This window comes from Meleagris gallopavo, chromosome 14 (assembly GCF_000146605.3).
Source record: "Meleagris gallopavo isolate NT-WF06-2002-E0010 breed Aviagen turkey brand Nicholas breeding stock chromosome 14, Turkey_5.1, whole genome shotgun sequence".
Lineage (NCBI taxonomy): Eukaryota > Metazoa > Chordata > Aves > Galliformes > Phasianidae > Meleagris > Meleagris gallopavo.
Window position 1 is genome coordinate 3,491,036 of NC_015024.2, and position 27,004 is coordinate 3,518,039.

Below are 27,004 nucleotides of genomic sequence, written 5' to 3' on the forward strand. Positions count from 1 at the left end.
CAACAAAAGCCTTGGCCCCATCACAAGAAATAATGGCTCACAGCTGTATTGCCCCGGGGACAATTCTTAGAGGTTAATTTCTTCAATTTATTGGCATGCAAGAGATTTGTGTTTCCTTTCTGTTTGGAAGGAGAGCAGTGCATCACTTTGCCACATCCCCATGAGGATGAATGCTGGGGCTTAGAAGAAGAGCAGGGCAGGCTCTGTAGTTCTGTCAACATGGGAAAATACAGAAAAAGACCCTTTCTGAGCAGTTATGCACAATAGGACAGCTTGACCACAGACTTGACACAAACTCTTCTCTCTTTCTTGCCTTTCAATATGTCATTTGCTTCCCTTCATTTTTTTTCTTTGCTAACATTTATGACAAAACTGCATTTGTGTTAGTATTTTCAGGTCTGTCACTCCTTTACCATCCAATTCTTAATTTTTTTCCTGCTCTTACAGGAAAAAAAAAAATCATTAGTTGAGTGATTGGTCAGATCACAAACTTCCTATACTCCCTTTCTAAAAAGTAGATTCTTCTGTTGTTCTTTTTTTTTCCTTACCTTTTGGGATTCTATAAATTTTATATTTTTCTGTTGAAATCAACTTATTCTTAAGAAGTATAAATTAAAAACCCTGTTGGGGAAACCTTGAAATACACTTTTTGTGTATGGAAATGCATATTGGCTCAGAAGAAAAACACAGGTGTCATTTGGGCAGGAAGCAAACATTGGATATGAAATGAATAGCAGGGTTAGCTCTGCAGGAGCACTACCAGCTCATCTGGTGTTGGAAATGGTACTTGGTATTGTTGAATTCTGTGGTACGGTACAATCAGTTCTTGCCAAAAGTAAACATATTGTTTCACATTAATACTGATCATTTGTATCATCTTTACACTAGAAATGAGCAGTAAAAAATTTCTGTATGGCTCATAATGTCATAAAATCACAAGGATTGACCTGTGGAGGTCATTCGTCCAACCCCCTGCTAGAGCAGGTTCCCTGGAGCGGGTAGCACAGGAAGGTGTCCAGGCAGGTCTTGAATATCCCCTGAGACTCCACAACCTCTCTGGGCAGCCTGTTCCAGTGCTCTGTCACCCTCGAAGTAAAGAAGTTCTTTCTACTGTTCGTATGGAACTTCCTGCGTCCCATTGTGCTTGTTGTCCTTTGTTCCGTTGATGGGCACACTGAGAAGGGCCTGCCCCAGTTACTTGGCACCTAATCGTTTAGATCTTGATAAGCATTGATAAGATCTGCTCTCAGTCTTCTCCAGCCTGAACAGCCCCAGGTCTCTTGGCCTTTCTTCATAACGGAGATGCTCCAGGCTCCTCATCATCCTTGCAGCCATTTGCTGGATTCTCTTGAGAAGTTCTCTTTCTTGAACAGAGGAGCCCAAAACTTCATGCAGTACTCCAGATGCGGCCTCACCAGGGCAAGCAGAGCAGAGGGGGAAGGGTCATCTCCATTGGCCACACTCTTTTTAATGAACCCAGGGATCCCGCTGGCCTTCCTCACCACAAGGGCACACAGCTGGCTCACGGCCAACTTGCTGGCCACCAGGACCCCCAGGTCCATCTCTGCAGAGTTCCTCTCTGGCAAATCAGCCCCTAGCCTGTAATGAAGAGTGTGGTTATTCCTCTACAGGTGTGGGGCTCTGCACTTGTCCTTGATCAAATTCATCAACTTTCCAGCCTGTCCAGGCCGATTTAGAAGTATCTGTGTGCTTCTCCTGAACTTAAGTGATCCTAGGAGATAAGAGGTCGTTTAAAAAAAAAAGTAAAAGCAGTAGTTATTGAGGAACTTTAAATAAATTTGATTTAACTTAATTAAAAGTAACCTCAGATAAATAACCACATAAAAATACTGAGCTGCCCCCTGAGGGAGGAGTTCTGTTCATTTAGCAAGGCGTTCAGTACGTTTACTGAGACACAATTAGTGTAACTGAATATAAATGGAATGCTTTAATACAGCATTTATCAATTTTTACTTTGGCTTTACCCGTATAGTTCACATTTGGAATTTCATCATGCATTTTCCTTAACATCTGAATTCAGTAAGCCACAGGAAGATGTTGAATATGCCTTCCAGTCTCTAAAAATCTGTTTCCCTGGATTTCATTAATCTTCATTTAGCATATTGATTAATGAGAAAGAATCAGCTGAATTTTAGTTGGAAATGAATCTGCTGAATAAGGTTAATTCTGCATTCTTTTTGCCATCTTTAAATCTCAGACTATTAAAATAAACATTTTACATGATAGCACAGATTATATTAAAATACATAAATGTAGGCATTGTGACAATCCAACTTGTAACATCAATGCACAGCAATAAGCATCTGAAAGTATTTTGCCATCATCTCTTCCAATTTTTAAGGTGTTTCTTTTGAAGCTACTTAAAGATGATAACGTTATTCAACAACTTGTGTGCATTTTATATTAAAAAAAACGTTGGTCAAGCAATGTTTTTGTATGATGAAAATCCATTATCTCTTTGTGTCTTTTCCATAAAGCAAGAAGAAATGTAGAAAATGTGAAGCTTTTTTAAAAGAAATGAGCTGAGTGCCATTCATTTTAGTACTTTGCAGTGATTTGAGTCCTGGTTTGCCATCCTGCTTCACAAATTATGAAAGTAAAAGATAAATTGAACCAACCCTGCATCTCTGAACAATTACTTAAAATATTTTCTGAATTCTGTTGCAGCTGGCAAAACTGACAATAATTAGCAAACATTTTCTTGTCTCTTGTATATCTCAGAAAGTCGAGGGAACAGCTGAACTGTCTTCTAATCCTCACAGTCAGTGTCAACTAATCACCCTTGGCACAGCAGGGAAATCTAGCAGCCGTTTTAGTATTCTTTATCTGTGCTATTTGCAGGCTATGAGCACTCATTTTAATTTTTCAGAGTTGCCAGCCATTGGTGTAGTACAGTATAATCTTAGACCAAACCAGGTAGGTCTTTAGAGTGTTTTATTTCCAACTTAGTTTCATTGTAGTCCTTAATTAGAACACGTTTGGAATCTCCTCCCGTTTGACTCAGCTTTCAAGTGACTTTGTACTGTAAAATCCTGAAGTGAGTATATTTTCCTGTAAGTGTTACATAACCTCCTTCAGACACTGGAGAATACCGAATCAATGAAAAAAAACAGGTCATATGAAGGGGGTATAAGGGCAGTGCAGCTTTAAAAGCTGATATCTCCGAGTAGGAATCCTTATCATCTTTACTACTGAATAACAGTGATCCAGCTGCCAGTACCCTAAAGGTTTTAATTGTGATGTCCAAGGATGACAATTCAAGAAAAACTGAGATGATAGAAGTGCAGGTATTTGGAAATAGTATTTTTATGTAGACTGGATGAATCTCAAGGATAGATTAATTTCAGAAAATAATCAGTATCAGTAATCAGTATCAGTATCACTCCTCTAGAGTGTTGCCAACACTCCAAAGCTTTCATTGTTCTTCATTAAAGTTAGAACATGAGATTGCAGAAGGATTTTTTTTTTAAATGTCTGAACCGTCTGTCAGGATAAGTGATGAAGCAGTTGGCATCCTGGAAAACAGGAGAAACAGAAGTATTTGCCCTCTTAAAAACTACTTATTCGGCCAGAAACCCACGACTTAACCTTCCTCCACAGGCTAGGATGAGGTGAAGCAGCATATGGCTTCCCCTGACATTAGCCCAATCTGTTTCTTATAGTGAAGGAATGAGAAAGTATCTTACTTGTTAATCCCTGCCCTAAATTGTGCTTTGGCTTGTAAATATCCAGGAACAGAAAGCAGAGCGAGCTGGAATGCCCAGCTGTTACAGATGTGTCCAAACCCATGCATGTAAAGCATTTTGCCTTCTTCTAATACATGTAAAAGGTGCTTTTTATGATTAACTGGCTACAGTATTTTGTTTTTGAAATATTTATGCTTTTATGTTGTTTTCTAGGTTTAAAAGACAGGGCAAATTCAGGATTAGGGCTCCTAAATATATGAACTGGAAAGTCCTGGGTAGTAAGGTCATGAAGAGCATCCAACAGCAAACAAGAAGAGGCAGAGCATGAGAATTTGATGTGATATTTGAGGTCATTTAGTCTGTCCCTGTACTCAGAAGCACTATCAGCAGTACTTAAGCCATTCTAGACAGAAATTTAATCTTAATTCTCCAGGTTTACACTGATTGAAATTTTGCATCTTTCCCAGATAGTTTGTATGTCCATGCAGTGAGACAGTTATTCCTGGTTTTAACCTAAAAGTATCTTGTAAGAAATTGCCTTGTTTTATTTTATATGCATATGAAGACCTGTATGAAGTCATATTACATTTTCAGATATATTTTAACTTCCTGAAGACAACTTACTTATAAATACTGAAGCATAAATACATACAGTAACTTACTAAATTTTTCCAGTGAGCATTTGAAATTTGAACAGCATTTTAAACATGCTAATATTGCAGAGGAATACTAGTCATCAACCAACGTTGACAAAAGGAGCCCAAACTCTCTTAAAATAAGTATTTACTGATTTAAAAAAAGTATCAGAATTTACTACCCCAGATAATAACAAGCCAAAAGCTCCAGAAACATTTGTATTGCCAAAAGTTAAGGCAACGATGTGAAATACAGCAATACTGATTATTTTCATGTTTGCTTGTGATTCCAGAAATCAGCTTTAATTCAGCAGTTTTAAAATCTCAAGAATGTTTCACGTTCTCAAAGTTGCCTATTTATTATACTTTAATGACAAGCACTTTGGGATCAAGTTACAGGATTATTTTTTGAGTTTCAAAGGAGGGTGTTGTGTGCCCAGTAGTCTGCATGCATCAAACAAATGAAACAAAAAATCAAAGTCTGCATGCGCTCAGGACTGTTTGAAAACAGGTCTACCCTTCTGAACACCAAGGCTGTGGTGATGAGGCAGATATGTAGCACTCTGCTGCTTCTATTTTTCTGGATAAACCAGAAAAAATAGAAGAGGTCTTTGAGATAAAATGTCTGTAAAGCGGCATATAGTAGGTACATGTGCCTGTGTAATCAGGCATTGCGCTGGCCAGGTGGGGAAATAATCTTAAAATGCCTCAACTTCAAATCTATATAGATGTGTGCGACCTTTTCTTTAAATCTTTATCAAGCAGAGAACAGACCAAGCCCTGGCCTGCTGAGCCCTCCAGCCAGGGGTGAAGTGGCACAGTGAATACTGGGACTACTGGCACTGAATTACACTGTTGGCTTTTTTAAGTATGTCCATCTATGTGTGTACATGTGCATATTTTCATGATTCTGTGTATATATGTATATATAAAATCTCCTGTCAGAAAATTATCAATTTAAACAATTGATTCCAGTTATTGCATAAGTAGTTCATCTTCCTGATAAGTGTGCGTAAAATTTTAGAGTCTTAAAACACATATGAGTTTCTTGAAGCCAAAATTCATATGTAAAATTTATGTTCTAAATGGAGGATATCCTAACTACATGTTTTAGCTTGCTTTGGTTGTATGAGCTTTAACACTTCAATTTGGATTCCTAGAGAACTTCAGAAATTACATCTCCAGTTTGTATGCGCTTGGGCTCGTATTGCAGAATACTTCCTGGGAGTTCACAGACTGGATGTTCACTTTGATATAGAAATAGACTGAAAAAATGAGGCCCAGAAACATATTTCCTTAGCACATAGGTTTGCACTGTAAATATACTGTTGTGTGGGCACAATATTTGCTTGTGTTTAATGCTTTCTGATGCAAGACATTATGATATGGTGTTTAATCTTTTACTTACATGAATTTTCACCTCTTAGAATTCATAGCACAGAGTAATGAATATAAGGGATTAAATACAATAATAAATGCTGCAGTTTATGAACTGGTTTTGTGATTGAGGTCTATAAATCTTCCTTTTCTACCTCAGCCTGGTTCTCTTGTTCTCATGAAAATGGCTGAAGAATGATGTAGTAGAGCTCTGAAGGAGGTGGAGGTGTTTCAGGACCAGGTTCTGTAGCACACTGGCATAGCCTAAGCTGAAAAGAGCACTGGTTTGATTTTCTGATTTTGCAGTACCTTAGCTGGGCTAGGTTGCTTAAGCCTACTCACTTGCAAATTTTCTTTATCAGTGACTTTCAAGCTGTGTTGTGTGCACCTCTGAGAATACAAGAATTCCTGTGAAGACGTCTAAGAAAACCAGCAACCTATTCTCAGTAACCTTATGCACTCTCTGTAAGGCTTATACATTACAAGAATTTGACAGTTCCTCTGTAAGTGGTCTGGGATGTATGAAGGAGTGCATCAGCCAGCAATCCCAAATTCAGGCTGTGCTCCCATTTGGTTTCTTTAGAAGCCCCAGTGACATCTCTGTCAGATTTTCCAAACACTTTTTTCAATAGACTCTTGCAAGTTTTTGGTAGTGTTTTTGTTGTTAAATGTGGCCTGTCTCTAAAATCATCTTTATTAGAACATCTCGTTTCAAAACAAGAAAACAGAAAAGGAGTGTTTCTGGAGGTACATTTTGCCTGTGTTAGAATGCAACCAAAGCACGACGTAACACTACAAGCATTTGTTTTACAGGCAGAAGCCACCCTAAAATATCCTTTAAACAGTTTGGTCTTCTGATTATTCTGCCTCAGGCAGAAAAACGTGGGCTTTGTCTATAAGGATTTAGTGGGAGTATAAGCAAGAAAGCTCTCGATCTGATGATGTATTTAGTACTGGAGATATTCAGGGACTGCCCCATGACTAATGGGAGCAATCTCCCTGTTTCTAGAACATAACTTAAATGACCACAGCTTTTGCTTTCTGACTTGCTTGTACAAAGAACATCTAGGTATCTGGAAGTCGAAATGTGCTCTGTGTTCTCTTTTCTACTGCAGAAGTGTGTTCAGGCCCAAAGTAGCCCATTCATGTTCCCAATAGCTGCAGTATGCCCTGTGTATGATTTATTTATTTTTAACTGAGTAAAATTCTAAATCTGACTTCCTTAAACTTATCTGAGTGAAAAAATGTCGACACACAGACAGCCACTTTGCTGCTAATATCCACGCTATCAGAAATTCTAATTTCTTCCAATTTTTTTAATTCATGTACGTATATATTTTGCACAGGCATAATAACCTATTTCAAGAATGCTTTTACAATACATCATCATGAAAAAAGGCTTTCTTTTCCTTCCCATTTTTACTGCAAGTCAGCTAGTGCCATTTATATTAGGAGTCCAGTAAAGTGATTCAAAACCCATGCAGTTCTGTGAGATCACGATCTTCTACATTATTAATTCAATTTAGTACTTATATCTTTCAAATTTAGCTTGTCATTTACATTCGGTTTTCTTATAGTTCTGACATTTGAGTAACATCATTCAAAATAAGTCCTTTATTTGTGCCCCATATTCTTCTTTGCTATAAAATGTTTTCTTCATTTTTCGATTCAGTGTAAACTCAAGCACATTTCTGGTACAGTTGAATCAGTTGAGAGTTATCCCCAGGAACCCTCACGATAGGCATAAAGGCTGGCCACTAAGCCAAGTTGCATTGCAGATGTTTAGTACGTGCTTCTGCTTTGCAACTGAACCAAAGTCTTCTGTTTTTCCCAAGGTTTTTCATGTCTAATCAGTCTAAACCATTTGAGTGATTGTCATTAAGGTTAAGACTCATACATTTCATCTGCATTCTTTGAAGAGGGACTTAAGTTTGGAGAATTTAATGGCTTCATTTTTATATGTCCTGATATTTGTAGTGAAATGTTGCATCAAAGTGCTTGTTTCTGACAGATGTCTTTTTTTAATATATCTATAGAGATGATAAATATAAATTTTAATGGAATAGTTGTAGGTTATGGTAACAGGTGTATATATATATATGCTGTTTATAAGCTGTATCTTGTCTAGATAATCTCTTATTTAACTATTGCAGCTTTCCTAGGATAGATGCAGCCCTCAGAGGCCTCATAGAATGTGTTAAACTGTACTGGGAACCTTAGTCTCTGGCTGAAAGTCTTTGGTTCTCCAAATTAGCATCAATTAATTAATTAGTTGAAGAATTAAATAAGCAGTCTTCTCTTAAATTTCATCATTTTGTCTTTTTCAAAAAAGTTTTATTCATAATTTAGTAATGCATGTGAAGTGTTTATGATTGTTTATTACTGTGGGATAAATATTTTTGATGATGTGTGAAAACACTTGTTTTGCAAATTTGTACTGAATTACACAGCAAACGTTTCCTGAAAAGATAATTAAGTGAATGTAATTGCTCTTTTATAAGTGTGGAGATGAAAATATATTGCGTTGGTTGTTTTGTAAGATGCTGGGGTTTTTTTTGTTGTTGTTTTTACCATATTCTGAAATGTTCACAAGATACCTACTTCTGAATTATTTAAAGTTGCATTCGAATTTTATGTAGTAGGTGTTGCCTTTTCTCAAAACTTCCAGATCACAAACTGACTGATTTTCAGTGTCCGTATTTCTAGCTGGATATGCGGTCTGTCTGTCACTGTTTTTCCTCTGGTTCCTGTGGACCCAACTTTTCTTTTTTAAATGAAATAGAACTGGTGAGGTTCTGCTCTTCCAGAACCTCATCATCTTCTGATTTTCTCATCTGCTGGTTAGATTTCCCTCATTGTCCTCCTCTCTCCCCTTCCCTATTTGCTCAGAAAATGTATATTTTTATTGCAATCTGGAAATATTTAAGTATCACTCTGCCCAAGAACTGATAAGTCTAAAAGAAGTATGGAAACAATACTAAATACATCATAAATTCAGGTTTAAAAAAAGAAGAAAAAAAAAGAGAGATGTATCAGTTGTAAAATACAGATGGGATTAAGTGGAACATTGGTTTTCTGGAGCCAAGCATTTGTCCAAAGGAGTGCTTTCACTTTGGCTTTGCTCAACTATATTGAAAATGTCTGTTCTATACTGTTAACAAAATGTGCTTAGGGAGCAAACTGATTATTGGATGTCAGTGGTGTTGATTAATGACAGAAGTTTCAGATTTGAGCTGGCTTCAGGACAGCACATTAAGAACTTGTGAAGTGCAAAATGTGCACATTGTGTCATATGGGACCTGAAAATTAAATAATTGTTTCATAATGTAAAGTGCCCTACATCTGGTTTCTACAAATGTGTGTCAGACTGCAAAAAAAAAAGTCCCATAGATACCTTCCCTTCATTAGAGATGAGTAGAGATCATTGCCAAAACTGGGCTGCTTTTAAATATTGCTCACTAGAAAGATTTCCGTGTTGCCAAGCACTGTTTAACTCTCAGCTGGGGACATGAGGTAATGAGAGTTAGAACTTTGGGATGAAATATAAAATATTCTCACTTATTTTCCAGGAAGAAGCTCTCCAAGAGAATTAATTCCATAATAAAACTCCACTAGGATATGACCTTAAAAGCATTGTTGAGTAACTGCACTTGAACTCCTATTGTCACAAAGAGCAACTTTCCTGGCCTGAGTCTTATATTTGCAAACTGTCTTTTATTTTACCCATTGAATATGTGGCCATGTTTTCAAGGCGTTTTTGGCACTGAGCAAAGTACAGCGAAACTCTAGCAATCAGATATCAGGGCTTTGTCTTCCATCCCCCTAAGAGCAGGTCCTGTATTGACAACATAACAAAACAGAACTGAATATGATGTATTACAGAAGTACTTGTATGGTCCCTCTTCCCTTCCATTGTCTTTGTTGGAGTTGGGACCCCATCCCTTCAGGTGATATTTGGTGCTAGTCGAAAGAATCTTGTTTGACTGTTGTGTCTATTGAAGTGGAGCAATTGAGTGATAAAGCTGAGGTGATTGAAATGAACATTCCTCAGCTCACAAATGTTTGTGATCAGGCTGAGGAACGTGTGAATGTATGTGCATCTAGGGCTTACACATTTGTTTTCTTGCATGACTATGTGAATACATGTAAATATTTAATATGGAATTCTAAAGTTGATGCTCTTACATAACTAACCTACAGGGACAGTGTCTTTTTTCTGTCTCTTTTTTTACCTCACTAGAGTCCTTATATAACTAAATAAAATATCATAAAGAGAAGAATTCTAATACTGTTTTGAAATAAGCATTCAAAATCACTTGCAGTGAATACACAAGCACCATAAACCTGAAACATGTGTACTGCAAGCATCTGATGTTAGTAAATCCTTCTGCTTGACTCATCACAGAAACAAACATGTTTCTGGAGAACACAGTCTGACTTACTGCAAGTAATCAGAAAATATTTTTCACAGTTTGAATAAGTCCTTGGAGAACATGGGAGAAAGAGAAAAGTTCTGTTTTGAAGCTCTAGTGACTTCTGCTTCTTTGCTGTTAGCAGTGGCTCTGCAGTGCCCTTCCTGCCTGTGCTGTGCCTGTGTTGGAGGCAGTTCAGCAGCTGGGGATGCACCACGTTGGGAGGGAGATGTTGGTCCTTTGGTGGTTGGCTGTCACTCTATGTAATCACATAAAAGCAAATGATATGGCACAGGGAGGAGTTTTTAAAAATGAATATTACAGCGTCTGTTACATGTGAAAGTCTTGTTCATGAGTGGAGCTTGATGTTTACTGAATATTTGGGGACTTTTTTTTGCTTCCTTTTCCTATTCAATTGAATATGATAAATGAAGTAACATCACTTACAGTTAGTAGTGAGCCTAGCTCTATTAATGAAAAAAGCTGTAACTTAGAACTGCTCAATTTGCTTTAGTAGTATCAGTGCTGGAATCTCAGCTAAGGAAAAATGGCTTTTATTGAAAGGTATAAAATGGAAAGTTTTTATTCTGGGAACTGTTGTCTTTTTGATGGCAAAACCAGTTTGACCGACAAAAAAAAATTACCTCTGGGGGTGGTATGAGATTTTCCTGGGGAATTTAAATGCCACGAGGTACTCTCATCTTAAAAATAGAAATGTGTAGGTTGAAATGAGTAACTGAGAGGTATGTGCTGTAGGCTGGGACTTAGGAATGCAGATGTTCATAGATTTTTTTTTAAATATTTTTTAAATTTAAAGTTATTATGCTATAAATCTACATGGCTTGTAATTATTACTGTACTCAAAATAGCTTTAAGAAACTCCACACGACTATTAGAAATCTCATGAGAAATCAGAGATGTATCTTTTTAGCTTTGCTGTGCTTATATGCATCTTTTAGTACTGGCTCTGACTTGGAAGATTTTAGGAGAAATATCAGTATTGAAATGAGGTTTGTTAGCTTAAAAGCATTCCATCAGGAAACGAGCCTGCTAAAATGTCAGGCAGTGCTCTCTGGCTGTTAGTGCAGCCTTTTGCTGTTTTTTGCTTTCACCAAATTCAAATGATTAATAACCCCAGTCAAATTATTTTTTCCTGCTGGTAGCAACGAAGTTCCGTGCTTTCTTTTTTCATATGCTTTAACCTCCTCTTGTACATCTGTGTCCTTTTTCACCTTTTCCTTTTGATACAAGTGTATTCAAATCTTTTCTAGGAGATAGCTCCCTTTTAACATCCTATGTCTCTTTCTCCTGTTTTTAGTTCCTGAAGTGTTACACGTAATGAAAATCTTGCAGATGCAGAATAGGCTTTTTTGCTGATTTTGAAATTACTGATATTTAGTAAGTGCTTCAGAGGGCCCAGCACAGGCTGTGCGCTCAGCTTTCCAGGCTCCTGGGGGTCTCTTTTTAGCCCCCAGCTTTTGCACCCAGTTGCCTGCAGTCTGATGAGACTGAAACCCAAGTTGCTGCGACTTCAGGTGAACCCACCACATGTTCTGGTTTGAATTACTTTTCCCTTTTTTTCCTGAATCTTCTTTACTTTCAGGTTCTGTCTTCTCTTCATCTCTCTTCTTTCAACAATTTTTGCTGATCTATTTCGCATCAAATTGTAAGCTTGGAAAATTCTCTTTTTTTTTTTTTTAACAATTTTTGATAATGTTCCTTTGAGAAAATTTGTGAAGGGTAACAGTGATATCAGTCCTCTTTTGTATCTCTGAATGCTCTCTGAGGCTACGTTGTCTCACAGGGGCTTCAGATTACCTGTGTGTTCCTGCATGCTCTTTTTGAATAAACTAATCCATTTTGTGACTTGATTCTGCTTCTCCTGCGTTGACGGAGTTAAACCCCTTTCCAGTCTTGACTTGCAGTCAAATCTGTGTAATCACAGTTTCAAACTGAGTATGTATTTTCCATCTCATGAGAATGAGACCCTTGGGCATGACCCTCACACAGCATATGTTCATAGATATGGTAGGAAAGTAGCTTCATATTAAAAACCTGTTTACATTTCTGAAATTTAACTTTTTGACAGATAGGACCCATGTTAAAGATAATTTTAAATGAGCATTTCAGTATTCACTGTTTTGGAATAAAACTCTATTACAAATCACACATATACAAATTAAAAATACTTTTGTGATGATTTTCAGCCTGCACCTATCCATAATGAAATCGCAGGCAATTTTTCAGTAAGATCAGGAGCCAAATGCTCTCCTGTGAAAGCATAACAGCAGTCTTAGATCCAAACATAATTTCGAGGAATTATATGAGCATTAGATGCTTGAGACTGCAGCAAGCATATTTTACTTAAGCATATTATTATTACTCTTTTGTATCTTATTTATATTCCTTATTTTCCCCATATCTAGGAAGGTGATACTGCATACAGAAAGAAGGATGGATAATACAACATATGTAGTTAAGAAGTATAAGTGCTTTTTTGTCTTAGGAATACAGACAATTTCTTATATGGAGTTTCAGTATTTCATACCATGCTACTCTCTCACACTCCTTCCTCAGAAGGACAGTTCCCTACCACAGGGCCTATCCTTCAGGAACTGCTCCTGCATGGGCCTCACTATCAGCAGCTCCCCCCGACCTCCTGCTCGCTGCAGGCTCCTCTCCATGGGCTGCATAATGATAGAGGTGCAAGTTTCCACTTATTCCTATTTAAAGTGAATGCTACTTAAATAATTATGAAGCAAGAACACACATAGGTCAATAAAATGTTTCCTGACTGATCATCTCTTGAAGGGCTAGTTGCATTCTGTAAATCCTGCTTGTCTGCAAACCTCCATTAAAATAATCTGTTCTGAAATCATACTTATAAATGCTGGAGACTTTGTTCCCTTGAAGCAGCTACAGTTTATTCCTATAACCAAAATAATGTGCAATTTTGGCATTAATTTCCAAACACTCTCAACCTGTTTCATTTCTATGGGACTGCAAAAAGCGAATACGATGTCCTGATTATAGTTATGTTAGGTTAGATCCTCAGTAAGTGCAACATCAACTCTGAATTGTCATTAAGAATACATAGATACTCAAAAGCTTTGCTCAGGTGCTGCTTAAGCTTGGACCTATCTAATGCTTTATGTTCCTACTCCTTACATAGCTGAAATTCTGCTTCCTCCTAACCTTAAATACACTGACAACGAGATGCTGTTTTTTGTTTTTTTTTTTCCTGATAGATGAGAAGCACCATTCATCTGATATTTGGGATTGAGTGAGGCAATCAGTGAGAGCAGACAAGAACATGCACGTTGATGCTACTTAGAAGAGATTCTTGGTTTATCAGCCTGTGGGCTGGACAGCAGCAGGTCAATGAGTGAGATTCCCATTTCTGTACCATCAACATTTTCATGCTATTTAAAACTGTGGTCCTGAGTTTCAATCCACTGACAAAAAGAGAAATCAACTCATGTACCTCGTATCCTGATTTACTATTATAATCTTGAGTCATATCAAATAAGAATAGTGTAAGCCTTCTGCTTCATGCTACCTATTGCCTCCGTGGGTAAATTTATGTGTCATTATGTCAGGTAACCTGGACAAGTGGTTCACTGTAAGAAGCAACTCTTACTGTTTATTTACTGAAACTAGACAATCTCAACCAATAGTGATTCTAAAATCCATAAAGTAGCTCACTATTTCTTTCATCCATCTAAAATACTAAATCCTGTTTTTGACCATGCATTTCAATTAATTTCCCTACTACTGTCTCTCTCTCCAAGAATTCCTTCTCTCCATGCCTTTCTTCCATCTGAAGTTAGTATTGTCTGACTCAACAGAAAATAAGCGGAGCACATTTAAATGTATTATTTCCATTCAGTTTTGGAGAATTTTCTCAACACTTTGAAAGCTAGAATTGTGAATCATTCAGTAGAGAAGCTGGTTAAATTTAGGGATGCTTTCCAAGAACACGGTTTTAGTTTAGTCTGTTTTCTCCACATTTATTTTTTTCCTACAAATGTTTCTTCAGCCATAATATGGAGAGTGAAGCATGTTCTTTTTTTGTGCATAATCTATGAGACAAGTAAGAACGATTCCTTTCATCTTGATAGCATCTGATATTACTTATTTTATGTTAGACTAATTTTTTCTGATTTTATGAAAGTATTGGGAACCGTATTCATTGAATGACTTGGGTTAAAAGTGACTAGTTCAATCTAGTCACAATCATCTAGTTCAATCATAGAATCACCAAGGTTGGAGAAGACCTTCAAGATCATCCAGTCCAACTATCTTCCTACCACCAATTTTCTCCTGCTAAATCATGTCCTTTAGTACATTTAAACGATCCTTGAACACCTCCAGGGACTGTGATGCAACCATCTCCCTGGGCAGCTCATTCCAGCACCTGATTACTCTTACAGAGAAGATATTTTTCCTAATATCCAACCTGAACCTCCCCTGGTGCAACTTGAGCCCATTCCCTCTAGTCCTGTTACTAGTTACGTGGGAGAAGAGGCTTCACCTCACCTCACCACAACCTCCTTTCATGTAGCTTTGGAGAGTGATAGGGTCTCCCCTGAGCCTCTTCTCCAGGCTGAAGATTCCCTCAGTTCCCTCAGCCACTCCTTGTAAGACTTGTGCTCCAGACTCTTCTCCAGCTTCAGTGCCCTTCTTGGATGTGCTCCAGGGCCTCACTGTCTTTCTTGTATAGAGGGCCCGAAACTGAATATAGTACTCAAGGTGCGTCCTCACCAGAGCTGAGTATTAAGGGACAACCACCTCCATGCTCCTGCTGGCAACACCACTTCTGATACAAGCCAGGATGCCATTGGCCTTCTTGGCCACCTAGGCTCACTGCTGGCTTGCGTTGAGCTGAGCATCAACCAACACCTCCAGGTCCATTTCTTCCACACAGTCTTCCAGCCACTCTGCTTCAAGCCTGTAGTGTTGCATGGGGTTGTTGTGGCCAAGGTGAAGGACCCAGCACTTGGTCTTGTTGAACTTCATCCTATTGGCCTCAGCCCAGATATCCTGCCTGTCCAGATCCCTCTGTAGGGCCTTTCTACCCCCAGGCATATCAGCATTTCAGCCCAACTTGGTGTCATCTTCAAACTTGCTGAGGGTGTATTCAATCCCCTCATCCAAATCATCAATAAAGATAATAAACAGGGCAGGCCCCAGTGCTGATCCCTGAGGCACACCACTCAGGATTTAACTCCATTTACCATCATTCTCTGGGCGTAGAAACTAGTTGTGATAAAGAAGAATTAATTCCTTTACTAAAGTCCATGTATGTTTTTACTTTATGCTTGTTGATTTTTTTTTTTTTTTAAAGCAAATACTATTCTCTAAGCTATTCAAGATACAGTGTGTTAATATTGTGTTTGGGTGCCCTGTCATCTTGTTTCTCTGACATTTCAAAGGCAGTGACAAGAATTACAGGTTCTTTGTAATAATAGCGATGACTTTTTCAGAACTAGCAGCTTTCTAGTGAGGAGATGCTCTGCTCCTCTAAGAAGTTGTTTCATGTGTCCAGAGATATAGTGGATTCCTTATAATGAACAAAAGTACACTTTTTGTGTTTCAGATGGCTGATTTTTAAATCCTGAATAGCTCATTCGATTTCTAGTAGAAAAGAGCACAGTATAAATTATCAGTAATCTTTATGGAGAAATGAAATAAGTTTTCAGTGAAAGCATAGTAGGGCATACCTCTTCAGAATGAGGTAAACAAGTTCAGACCCATAGAATTGCCCTTAAGCAGATCTGCCCATGTGATGCTCCCTGTCACTTCTGTGAGTTGATCTGCCTATTACTGTCATGAGCTAGCCTGGACTAAGGGATCACTTTAAGAAATGACGCTTATGTTTGCTTTTAGGCAAGCTAGACTAAATTTCAACCAGTAAGGATTTTAAAGTCCAGAAAGGAAGTAAAATCAGTCTTTGTGGCTTGATCTGGCAGAGTTCATTTTGTGAGAAATTGCGGAGGAAGCATACTGTTAAAAAGAAAGGGATTTTCTTGATAATTACTTCTGAGTCTTACTTAATGAAACATGAGTGGTGAATTTTTGTCTTGTATTTGCTAAAATAGAATTATACGTGCTGGGAAACAGTTTAATCTACTCGAGGCAAAAGTGAGTCTACTGGTTTGGAAAAGAAATCTAAAATCTAACACGGTCCAATTAAGATGGTTTAAAGGTTAAAGAACTAATTTCATTTGTCCTTCCCACAAGTAGTGTCTGCTAAATGAAGAAATTGCACCTGGGTATTTGTAAGTTCCAGCTATGACTGATTTTAAGCAACTCAAGGTACTGAAATGGACATTATTTTTTGGATGCTATAAAAATTGTATCATCAGCAACGTTCTTGTACTGCATGTAGAGATGTGATCCATCAGTCTAATGGCAACCCTGCAAAGGAAGCCCTTTCTTTTGAGAAGGTGTTTTGCTTTTCAGTTAGAGTCTGATTTTAAATTGCAGCAAGCATGGTAAAGAAAGTATATTTTAATTTTCTGCTGATCATTTAGTAGATGTTCAGTCTTTGATAATACCTTCTTTTGACTTTTTTGGTAATTTCTTTACTGTTCACACACGGTAATTATTCAGTTGGTTAATGAATTATGATGCTTATGTTATGGTAAAATCTTCTTAGATTAAAAATAGAAATAAAATTACTTGTTAATTTCATCTAGCGGCAGGTGATGAATATTCCATAATTAAACTTTAGTCTTAGATGGAATCAACATAGTTGCTATGTTGCTGAGGTCCCTGTACTTGGGGTCTCTGTTAGAAGTAAAAGAGTTATTTTCTTTCTCTTTCATTCTGGAGAGGAGGCTCTTATGCTCAGATTGGGTTCTTTTTTTGGTCCCCTTTGGGCTGGGAAATATTTGAATTTTGTGATGCTAATATTTGTACTTACCTGTTTGCTATCAGAAACTTTATTTTTATGATTAATCCTGTTAAAAAAAAAATACAAATATATATTTTTGGGTCTGTTCTGTGGATGCTCTCTAGGAAGCCTATTCAAATTTTAATTGTATATTGCTTGGAAATAAATAATTAGCAACTGTCTATAAAATACTTCAGATACGTAGATTGCTCCAAAAGTAAAGCCTCCTACTTATTTCCATGGAAACTACAACAGATAAGAAGAATACAGTAACACTATATGGTGGAGGAAATTCTCAGCTGCAGAACGCTGTTTTTCAGCATGGCAACCACCATTAGCTCTGCATTTTTGTCAGAGATGAAGAAGAGCATGTATGGCATGCTTGTCAAAATCTGCAGCAGCAGAGGTGACCCACTAATGCCACTGCTGAAATGCACCACCACGTCCTCACTGTGCTCACATCTGTTGTTTGGTCACCATCAATGTCCTGCAAATGTCAATCTGGGTGCCATTTTCTCCACATGGAGGAATTACATTCCATCCCTTTGCTTTGTAAGTACTTCCATGTCAGATGTCATTTTGTCAGACAGCTGTCATCTGTTGCACGGCAAGAAAATGTCATGGAATTTTGTTGGGAAGATTCAACCTGTACTGCCGTAGCACCAACATCACCTTTTGAAGTCGTGGACCAAAATAATAAGATAGGAAGCATTACTTTCAGAGCAGCCCAAATAGTTCAGTTTTTTAGAATGTACTTTCTAGTACTGTTACATCTGTGACATAAATAATCTACTCATTGCTCTACAATGTGCCTATGTATTTCTCTGAAAGAAAGAGATGGATTATATTGATTATTAGTTATTAACTGGATTGATGATGAATTTATATTAGGCTTTTTACTAGCCCTCATTATCACATTTAAATACTCATGTGCTTGCTGATCTGAGTCATTTTTTATCACGTGTTCCTTGTGAGTGCATTTGGTTGAGAACACTTGGAAAAGGTATTGAAAGTTGTTTTTTTGACCTTTTAGGAAGGTGCACAACCTTTATCTTAGATAAAACTAAGTCAGAGTCTTATCTGTAAATATTAAATGGTAGGTTAAATACAATTCTATCTCTATAATGTTTTTCCTTAATAAATTGTCAGCTCTCTTTAGAAATGCGAGTATTTCAATGTATGTTCATGTTTCTCCTATTTCCAAAATGGAAACATAGTAATCGGTTAAGTCATAAGAATATAAATTGTTTGAGTAGTTATGCATCTGATCTATTCTGTTGTGTTCCCCATCTTCAATTAAAAGAATAATATTCTTCATTTAATCCTATGGCTTTCAACTGTTTTATGTTACTCACTGTTTTAGTTTTTAAGTGCTTGATGGCTCAAGTGAAATTGTCAACCCTCCTAGACAACAGAATCAATGCCTTCTTTAACCACTGGTTTAGTCTGCATTTACCAAGGATAACTACTTGCTTAGTAGAGAAATGAAAAGAGCTAACGTTTATTCTGCGCTTTTTTCTTACTCCTTTCCTAAGACAACTTTATTTCGACTTATTCTCTATTCTGTTTTTCTTGTTCTCTTATTCTGCATTCATTATTTAGCAGATAGTACTTTAAAAACTCGTTCTATTCCTTAAATTTGTTGCCATTTCACATCAGGTTTTCCTTGTGACAGATGTGATAAACCTGATCTTTGCTTGACTGAATGATTCTTAAAATTGTCTTTGCAGGGTGTGGCACTGCAACAGGAGGAGCTGAAGATGAAGGTGAGGCTGAAGCTGGCTGGATTGAAGGTGCTGCCATCCTGCTGTCTGTTATCTGTGTTGTACTTGTCACTGCCTTTAATGACTGGAGCAAGGAGAAGCAGTTTCGTGGGCTTCAAAGTCGTATTGAGCAGGAACAGAAATTTACTGTTGTCCGAGGTGGGCAGGTCATCCAAATCCCAGTGGCAGAGATAGTAGTTGGTGACATTGCACAGGTGAAATATGGTAAGTTTTCTCAACTATATGACTACTTTTTTTCAAGTTTATGTATCCCTCTTCCCCCTTTCTAGCAGAATAAAGCATATTTGGGGCTCATTCACTGGAACTAATTGAAAAGATAGAACAATTTGTGTTGTTGTTGTCCATAGTATGACAGTAATTACACTGCTGGGGCAAAAGAATAACTCAGCCCAAGAAACTTACAATAAAACTGCACTTGGTAATCAATTTTATTTTTGTAATCTTCACTTTCTTTCCCTGACAAGGCCAAAAACTGTTAATGCAGTGGTAATTTTCTTTCATGGAGGATCAGAGTATTTGGATTTATTTATTTTTATTATGTCTAATTATGAATATGAGAAAGTATTTTTAAACACTTTGTTAAGGAATTGTGCCCATGTGCACACTTGGTAGCCACTCCAAAACTATGCATCCTGTAATTCTTCCCAGACTGAGTGTTGCTAGTGGGCAGATGCCTTACAATTATATACTGTACGGACCTCCCCTGCTGCCATCAGGTCTCTCCCGGGCTTAGCTGCAGGCTTCCTGGGAGAGGAAAGGTGTGGGACTTCCTGTCTATTAGCAGCTATTCATTCTTATGAAATCTGGCAGAGAAACCTTGCTGCCATGTCAAAAAGATTGTGCCCCTCGCTCTGATTATTATGCTCATCATATGTGAAGTGTGATGCATTCTTATCCTCGGGATAGAGCTAAGCTAGAAGTATTTGCCAAATAAGGGCCTTTCCCTATGGCACTGCAGTAATATGGCTAACATGGACCATTATGGTTTTACTTCTTTCACTTTTGCCTTCATTTTACAATTTAATAAAATTACGTTTTCTTGTAATTGTATAGAAAAAATATGTAATTATAAAAACACTTACTAAAAAACCTGTGGTTTTCCATTACCATGTTCTTACTGAAAGGTGACCTCCTACCTGCCGATGGGATATTTATTCAAGGAAATGATCTTAAAATTGATGAAAGTTCTTTGACTGGAGAGTCAGACCAGGTCCGCAAATCTGTTGACAAAGATCCAATGCTACTGTCAGGTAAATTTTCTTCAATTCATGCTGAGTTTATCTTTTATGCACTGCTTTGTTCATGTTTGGTTTCGATTTGTTTTTTTCACACCATCAAGGTTTGGTAACCTGGATACAGCTGATCTTTTGAACACAGACACTGACCCTGCCTCTTTTCGATGAGAGACATTCTATTGCTTTTTGATTGCATGCAATTATTTCTGATTGTAGCATTTATTTTATGAATTGAGAAAATAATGAACATTTTTAGATGAAAAATAAAGAAAGCACTATCCTAGAAAGTAAAAATTGTTTCAATTCATTGTATACCAGCTTCAATTTAACCATTATGTTTTAAAGCCTCTTGAAATGCTTTTTTTTATATTTATGTTAGAAAAAACAGGAAAAAAACCCATAATTGTGCTTAGAAAAAAAAAATACACTAAAACGTTCACATTTATGTTCCATGACAGTTGAGGTTTGTTCACGTTTTTCATAATATTTCCATACCGTAATACAAACAAATCAGTTAAATAAAACAGTTTTGTTTTTGTTTTTAATTCTAAATGGATCAGTTGGTAATAGATTTCAGCTGGAATGTGATTACAAAATAACTGTCTGCTGGCTTCATGATAATCAATATATTAGAATCAGAAATAATATTTTCAAGTACATTTGAAGTCATTATTCATGAGAAGACTTCTCTTTCCCATCTAGTTAATGTACTCTCACAAATTCCTGAATGGAATGATATCTTTTTGGATACCCATAGAGTTCACTTACTGTGGAAAAAACATAACGGTATTGCTCTGAGAGGCATGAAGAGAAGGAAGAGAAAGGGAAAGTAGCTGAGTTAGGAGAAAATATTTTTTTCCTGCTTCCAAAAGCTTTTGCTAGGAAGACAGAAGTTTGTTTTTGTGGTTTTATGGCAAAGTTAAAATGTGTACTCTTTATATAAAATTCTCTACTGTAATTACAAAAATGCTGAAGAATTAATGTGATATTTTAACAAGAGCTACAGAAACCTTTGTTCCATACTTCTACCAATGAAATTATATTCATCCTTTCTTAGAAAATCCTTGAACTCTATTTGCTTATGAGTAAATTTGATTACTTGAGATTCTGGCATGCAAAATACCACCTTCTTCAGAGATGTAATTCAAGTTTTAATATCAGTGGTTCTGAGCCTGATATGCTGTCTGGAAATAGCTAAGAAATCAAAAAAGTGGAAGGCCGTTGTGTCACATTTATTTCACAATGACTTTGAAAATTGAATTCCTGCTGGATGTTAGCACATATAATAAAATATAATAAAATATATATGTTAGCACTTATAATAAAAGAGAAAAATACATAAACGGAGAGATGAAAACTTCTGGAAAAAGACCTCAACTTTTCCTCTTTTCTTTGCTCTTGAGTGCATCGGTGAGCTCATTCCAGCTAGGCTTTTTAATTTAGAAAAAGATGATTGGGCTGATGCTTTCCACTGTTGTCTGTCAGTCATCTGTTGGAAATAAAAACAGTTCAGGTTTGACATGAGAACAGCTGAAGGAAGGTACCATTTGAGTGGCAGCCATAATTTGTTTCTATTAGTCTAAATTTGGTGACAGATCAACACTCTGTATCAGGAAGCATTATTTTCACTGCTGGCACCTGAAAGAAGATTTTTAATATTCTATTGGTTTCAATGACATAATTAAACTAAATGAGTTTCTGTGCTTAATGTCCTGTTTAATCATCCAGATAGTCATTTACTATACTTGGGAAACGATTCTAAAAGTACAAGTGCTGACTAAACCAGATGGTTCATTTCCATCTGTATATAGCTACATTTGGTACCACCTGGTAAGACAGACATAGCATTATAACCACTAATACACCTGAAAGCAACCCACCAATACTTACGTCTAAAACATTTTCCTCCTTTTAGGTCTCTAATGGAGATTTGCACGTGTAGTATAGCCTAAGTAACTGTATCAACAGCCATCAGCATTAACAAGGCTGTGATAACGTTGTTTCTTCACAGTGAGCTTGGCTGTGTATCAACCAAAAGGTGAACACTGTCTGATGCCCAGTTGCTTTGGTTCAAATTGATACACCCTTCGAGTCTGAAATTCAGAGACATCCATGATTCCTATAAACAGAATTTCTTAATATGAGTCTGGCCTCAGCATTGCACACAGTGAATTATTTCAGAGTACCATGTAGGAAAAGTTAGCTTAAAAAAACTATAAGGCTAATTGTTTAAAGCTCCGTTGCAGTTATTTAGATGAATTTGATGAAGGTATGAAAGAGTTACAGGGAGGAGCTGACCCACTGTAGTTCTCACTGAAATGAGACTGACAACTTTACGTTATCCTAAGTTTCAGCACTGTATCCTTATATCTAAAAGTTCCTTGTTTCTTTGAAACAAAGAGAAGTCAGCTTATTCAGGAACAAATAAATAAAGAAACCTCTTTGTCACGGTTCTTCGCTAGGGTATGGAAATAGAAAGGAAACTTGATTAAGGAATCGGGTCAGTTATTGCCTGGAGAAAAATGGTTCTGATTCTGTCTTAATTCTTTGGCAGCAAAAATTCAAAGCTAAGCTTCTGCTTTGCGAAGCAGAAGTTTTCAGAACAGAGCATCTAACTTGAAACAGATTATTTAGATATGCTGAGATTACATGCAGATGAGTTTCTGCAGCAAAACTTTTTTGTTTGTAGAGAATACTGTGGTGGTTGTTTCACTTTGTTAGTAACTTCAGTTACCTCTTAGTAATTTCAGCAACTAGTGGTTTAGACATGCAGATAGAGAACTTTTGGTCATCATGAGCTTCCTGGAACTAAGCAGCAGGATAAATACCCCACAGTGGCATGCTCTTCTTTTCTTATTTTTGAACCCAGTTTCTAACCTATGTCATTAGTGCTGTTAGATTGGAGGGTTTCTGAGCAGTCATGTATTTAACTGCATTTTTATCTGAAAATGTACGTGTTGCAATGCACCTTCCTTAACTGTGTAACCTAATTATCTCTTTGCTCATATATGTTTTCTCCTCCATTTTCTATCTATATTAAATGTTTATCAACTAAAATGTATTGTATTAATACTGAAAAACTAAAGAAAGAATTCCGTGTAATCGTTCCATGTGAAGTTGAAACAAGTTGAGTTAACAGAGTAAGTGAAAAACATTCATTCATTGCAGAATTCTGCTCATGTTTCAGCAGCTGATCAATTTCATAGAGCCCACATCTCTTTTCAAGCTAATGTGAATGAATTGTAGCACCACTTAAATAACACGGTAGACAGACTTAGATGAAAGGAGATTCAGCTCTTCTGTTTAGCTGAGGTACTAAATAAATCCGCAACAACAGCAACACACTGTAGTCTTCTGATCAATTAGTACTTAGTACGTGCTTTTTTATGTACCTTGACTTTTTTGAATTATGTTTGCAAGAATAAGAAAAGGTTCCTAAGGTTAAGCAAAGCATTTTAGCCTAAGATGTTTAGACTTTTCCAGCTGTGCATGTGTAAGCTTGGACATTGGTGGTGGGTACCTGTTTTCTCAATGAAGCTGTTTTTCTTGCCCAAGCTGTGTGATTTTTTTTGTACTCATGCACACCTTTGTAATCCACTACAGAAGATTCCTTCAAAGCATACATATACAAAAGCAAGTTATTAATTAGAAGATATTTTTAATGATGGCCCTCTGGGAGGTTCTTAAGCTGTAAGTAAACATTCAGGCAATTTTGTCTTGTTTGAACCTGTACAACCAAGCCTATCCTATCTCTCAAGGATATTTATTGTTCCTTTGACTTAAACGTGACTTGGTTTTGGTTGTTTGGCTGGCTGTGGTTTTGCTCTGCCTTGTGAAAGGGACAAACTGTACAGTAAAACCATGGAAACATTTTTCAACCCACTAAGATACATATTTTTTTAATTAGATCTGATCAGTAATGGCTTTGTTACTGCTTTTCTTACTTCTGCTGAACTTTTCTTAGTGTTGTGATTTATGCTCTTAAAATAGGCTTAATGTGGACAGGTGTGCTCTCTATTCTGTGTTTCCACTTTAATTATTTAGAAAAAGAGATTTTGATGACAAATACACAGTTGGATTACTTAGTATGTTGAGGACAACAAATGGATGAACAGTAATAAAAAACTGATTTTAAGAAAAGGTTATGAGGAGATAATATATATTAATATTTATCTGTTTAATGAAAAATGTTCCTTTTTTCAGCTTTTCAGATCGCTCAGTGAAAGAAAGCTGTGTTGATGAGGCTCCATCCCATAAAATGCTTCTTTTAAGAAAAGGATGTAGAACATCCATGTCCATTTAGGCTGATTAGATGTGAATGACCAATAAGATTCTCCATCAGAAATCAATAACGTCCTGTAATTGCTCAGTGCAGCAGATGCATCACTCAGCTGGTTAAAATTCGTTTTGTGGTAGTTTACAATAAGCCTGTTTGAGAATTCTTCTCTGTATAACTATGGTTTAAAGCCAATTAAAAAAAAAAAACAAAAACAAACTTTTAGTAATTGGCTTTGGGTACACGTCATAACAATACATCATTCTGACTTTCAAGTTTTGTTTTTTTTTAAATACCCAGTGTTGTAAGTCTTTCCCAAGATGTTAGATCAAAATACTTACGACTGTTTCTAGGAAGTTTTAATTTGCTTATGTCCCCGCAACTCATAGCAAAATTTTTCTAAGAGGCTCCTAACATCTGCTTGAGTAAAACCTGTAAATTAGCACTTTCAGTATAATTAAATATGCATTGTCTCTTGAAAGGAATGCATAACATATTTAATGGTTCTTCTTTATAATTTTCATATAAATACCTACATGTGTGTATTTAAATATGCGTGCATGTGAATATGTGTATATATATAGATAGATATAAAATGCTTATATTCCATATTTTCAGGTACTCACGTCATGGAAGGCTCTGGACGAATGCTTGTAACTGCTGTGGGTGTGAATTCTCAGACAGGCATCATCTTTACTCTGTTAGGTGCTGGAGGAGAAGAAGAAGAAAAGAAAGACAAAAAAGGTAGATTTCTCAACACATGCAAATGTTCTTAAGAAAGCTTTTTTTTTTTTTTTTGCCAGAAATCTCCTCAATTCTTGACCAAAATACGTAAATAAATAAACAGCCAACAAATCAATCAAAGAAAAAAGTCCCACCAACAAACAAACAAAAAAGATTTTAAAAACTTTTTTGTACCCATTTTTGTCATTGCATGTCACATGGAAAAACAGCAGAATCCGTTACCCAACAACATGCATTGGATAACGATGTTTTTCCAGTGTGAAATTGCAGACTCTCAGAATATAATTAAATGCAAGGGAATACACGGGCATACTCCCATTGTCATATCTTTCTACGTAAATCAATAGTCATCTAAAATTTGCAAAGGTTTTGCTCTCTTGCATTTGCATCTATGGAAGGAGCAACTTCAGTATCTGCTTGAATGTAACAGTTGTCTGCCCTGAGGTCCTTTGTTTAGCTTTATTTTATTTTGCTCAAGACACTGATAATTCTCCAGTGTTTCACTGTGGATTGCCTAGTGAAAGAGAAATCTGAGATAGCAAAGTACTGCAATGCTCAGTGCTCATCACTTATTTCCTAGAGACAGAGATTCTTGCAGAGATGTGTAAGATCTTTTTAAGCAGACACTTAATCCAGCTGCATCCAGCTGCAATACCAAGAACGTTCCTCCTCATTTTGTAGTGTTGCTAGCAGATTTGTGCTGGTGCAGGGGAGTGTCTACACAAAGGTGCTTGCTGACTGAGCCCCAACTTAGGTATATAAACCTGCCATTCACTGAAATCCTACCAGTCCTAACAATTCACTTCAGTCTCATGTGGGTGTATGTTTTTGTTCTTATTAACATTTTGTAAAAATCATTATACAGGTGTGAAACAGGAGGATGAAACTCAGCTTCCAGGTAGAGTAAGCATTCTACCACATCAGATGAAAGCAGGAGGCTTTTAGCCAGCAAGCTTTGGTGCAAATCAGGGTTGAATGAATGATCAAAATAACTGTCTTTTAATTGGTCCAGTTAAATTAAAGAACAATTTCAAATCAACAGGATTGTTCATGCCAAATATTTATGTGTGCACGCTTTATTGGTGTTGCAAATCTTAATGTTAAGCTTGAATACTCAGTTAATCTCCACAAGTAAATTACAGTTTATTAAATGCTGAAATGCGTGATTTGCTATTAGCAGTTCGTGCTGTGCCGGTTAGTATGAGTATCCAAATGGAATAAAAAATAAGCATGAGTAACCAAAACACTGTTGTTATCAGCAGAGTAATCATCTGCAATTGAAATTTTCAACTTTCAAATTTCAAACTGCTTATACAGGATGTGCTTTTAAATCCTGTATGCTGTTTATTTTCTTCTCTCAATTTACCGTTTCTAAAATAAAATAAAAGAAAATAATTTTTCTTGAACAACAAACCGGTACAGCATGAAACAGTGATTATGGGCTAAGTACTGAGGAAGTTCAAGACTCCTGGCCTGGACTTATTAGAGGACTTGTTTGTGGTAGGTTAACAACTGGCCAACAGGAACAAGTAAACCTTACTTTTTATTTACAGAGGTTCATCTTCTGTACTCTAGTAAAAAGTCCACAGTAAAATAATAGAAAGGTATCACTTTCCCATCCATGTGTTGCTTGTGCAGTTTCTCTAATATGGAGATAATTGCTGAAAACAAAATAAGGACTTCATGTTCTGTTACTTTTTCCGTTTTACCTCAAAACTGGCAATTACAGAATCCTATCATTTGAATTTAAAACAACACCTTGTTCTCCACAAAACTGTATTTTCCAAGACCCTGTATTTCTTCCACGTTTCTGCATGCAGTACAGAAAACTTAGTGTTTCTGCTCAAATCAGTGTATGTTTTTACTAGGTGATGACAGGACATGGACTGGGCCAGCCCATGTGAAACTAGGCTGTGCCAGCAGTAATGTACTGAAG

General features: G+C 36.8%; 1 protein-coding gene across 9 annotated transcripts in view; it reads left to right on the top strand.

Annotated features, from left to right (window-relative positions):
* Positions 1 to 27,004, top strand: part of ATP2B2 (ATPase plasma membrane Ca2+ transporting 2) — a 363,788-nt gene that overhangs the window by 251,012 nt on the left and 85,772 nt on the right. For 6 of the 9 annotated variants that reach the window (XM_019620005.2, XM_010718405.3, XM_019620008.2 and 3 more), the window contains exons 6-8: positions 18,760 to 19,017; positions 19,938 to 20,063; positions 24,943 to 25,068. In XM_019620005.2, the coding sequence (XP_019475550.1) occupies positions 18,760 to 19,017; positions 19,938 to 20,063; positions 24,943 to 25,068 (510 nt within the window). Of the gene's footprint in view, positions 1 to 18,759; positions 19,018 to 19,937; positions 20,064 to 24,942; positions 25,069 to 25,933; positions 25,967 to 27,004 lie in introns of all 9 variants that reach the window. The other 3 variants (XM_010718404.3, XM_010718403.3, XM_010718402.3) reach the window with 1 other exon arrangement.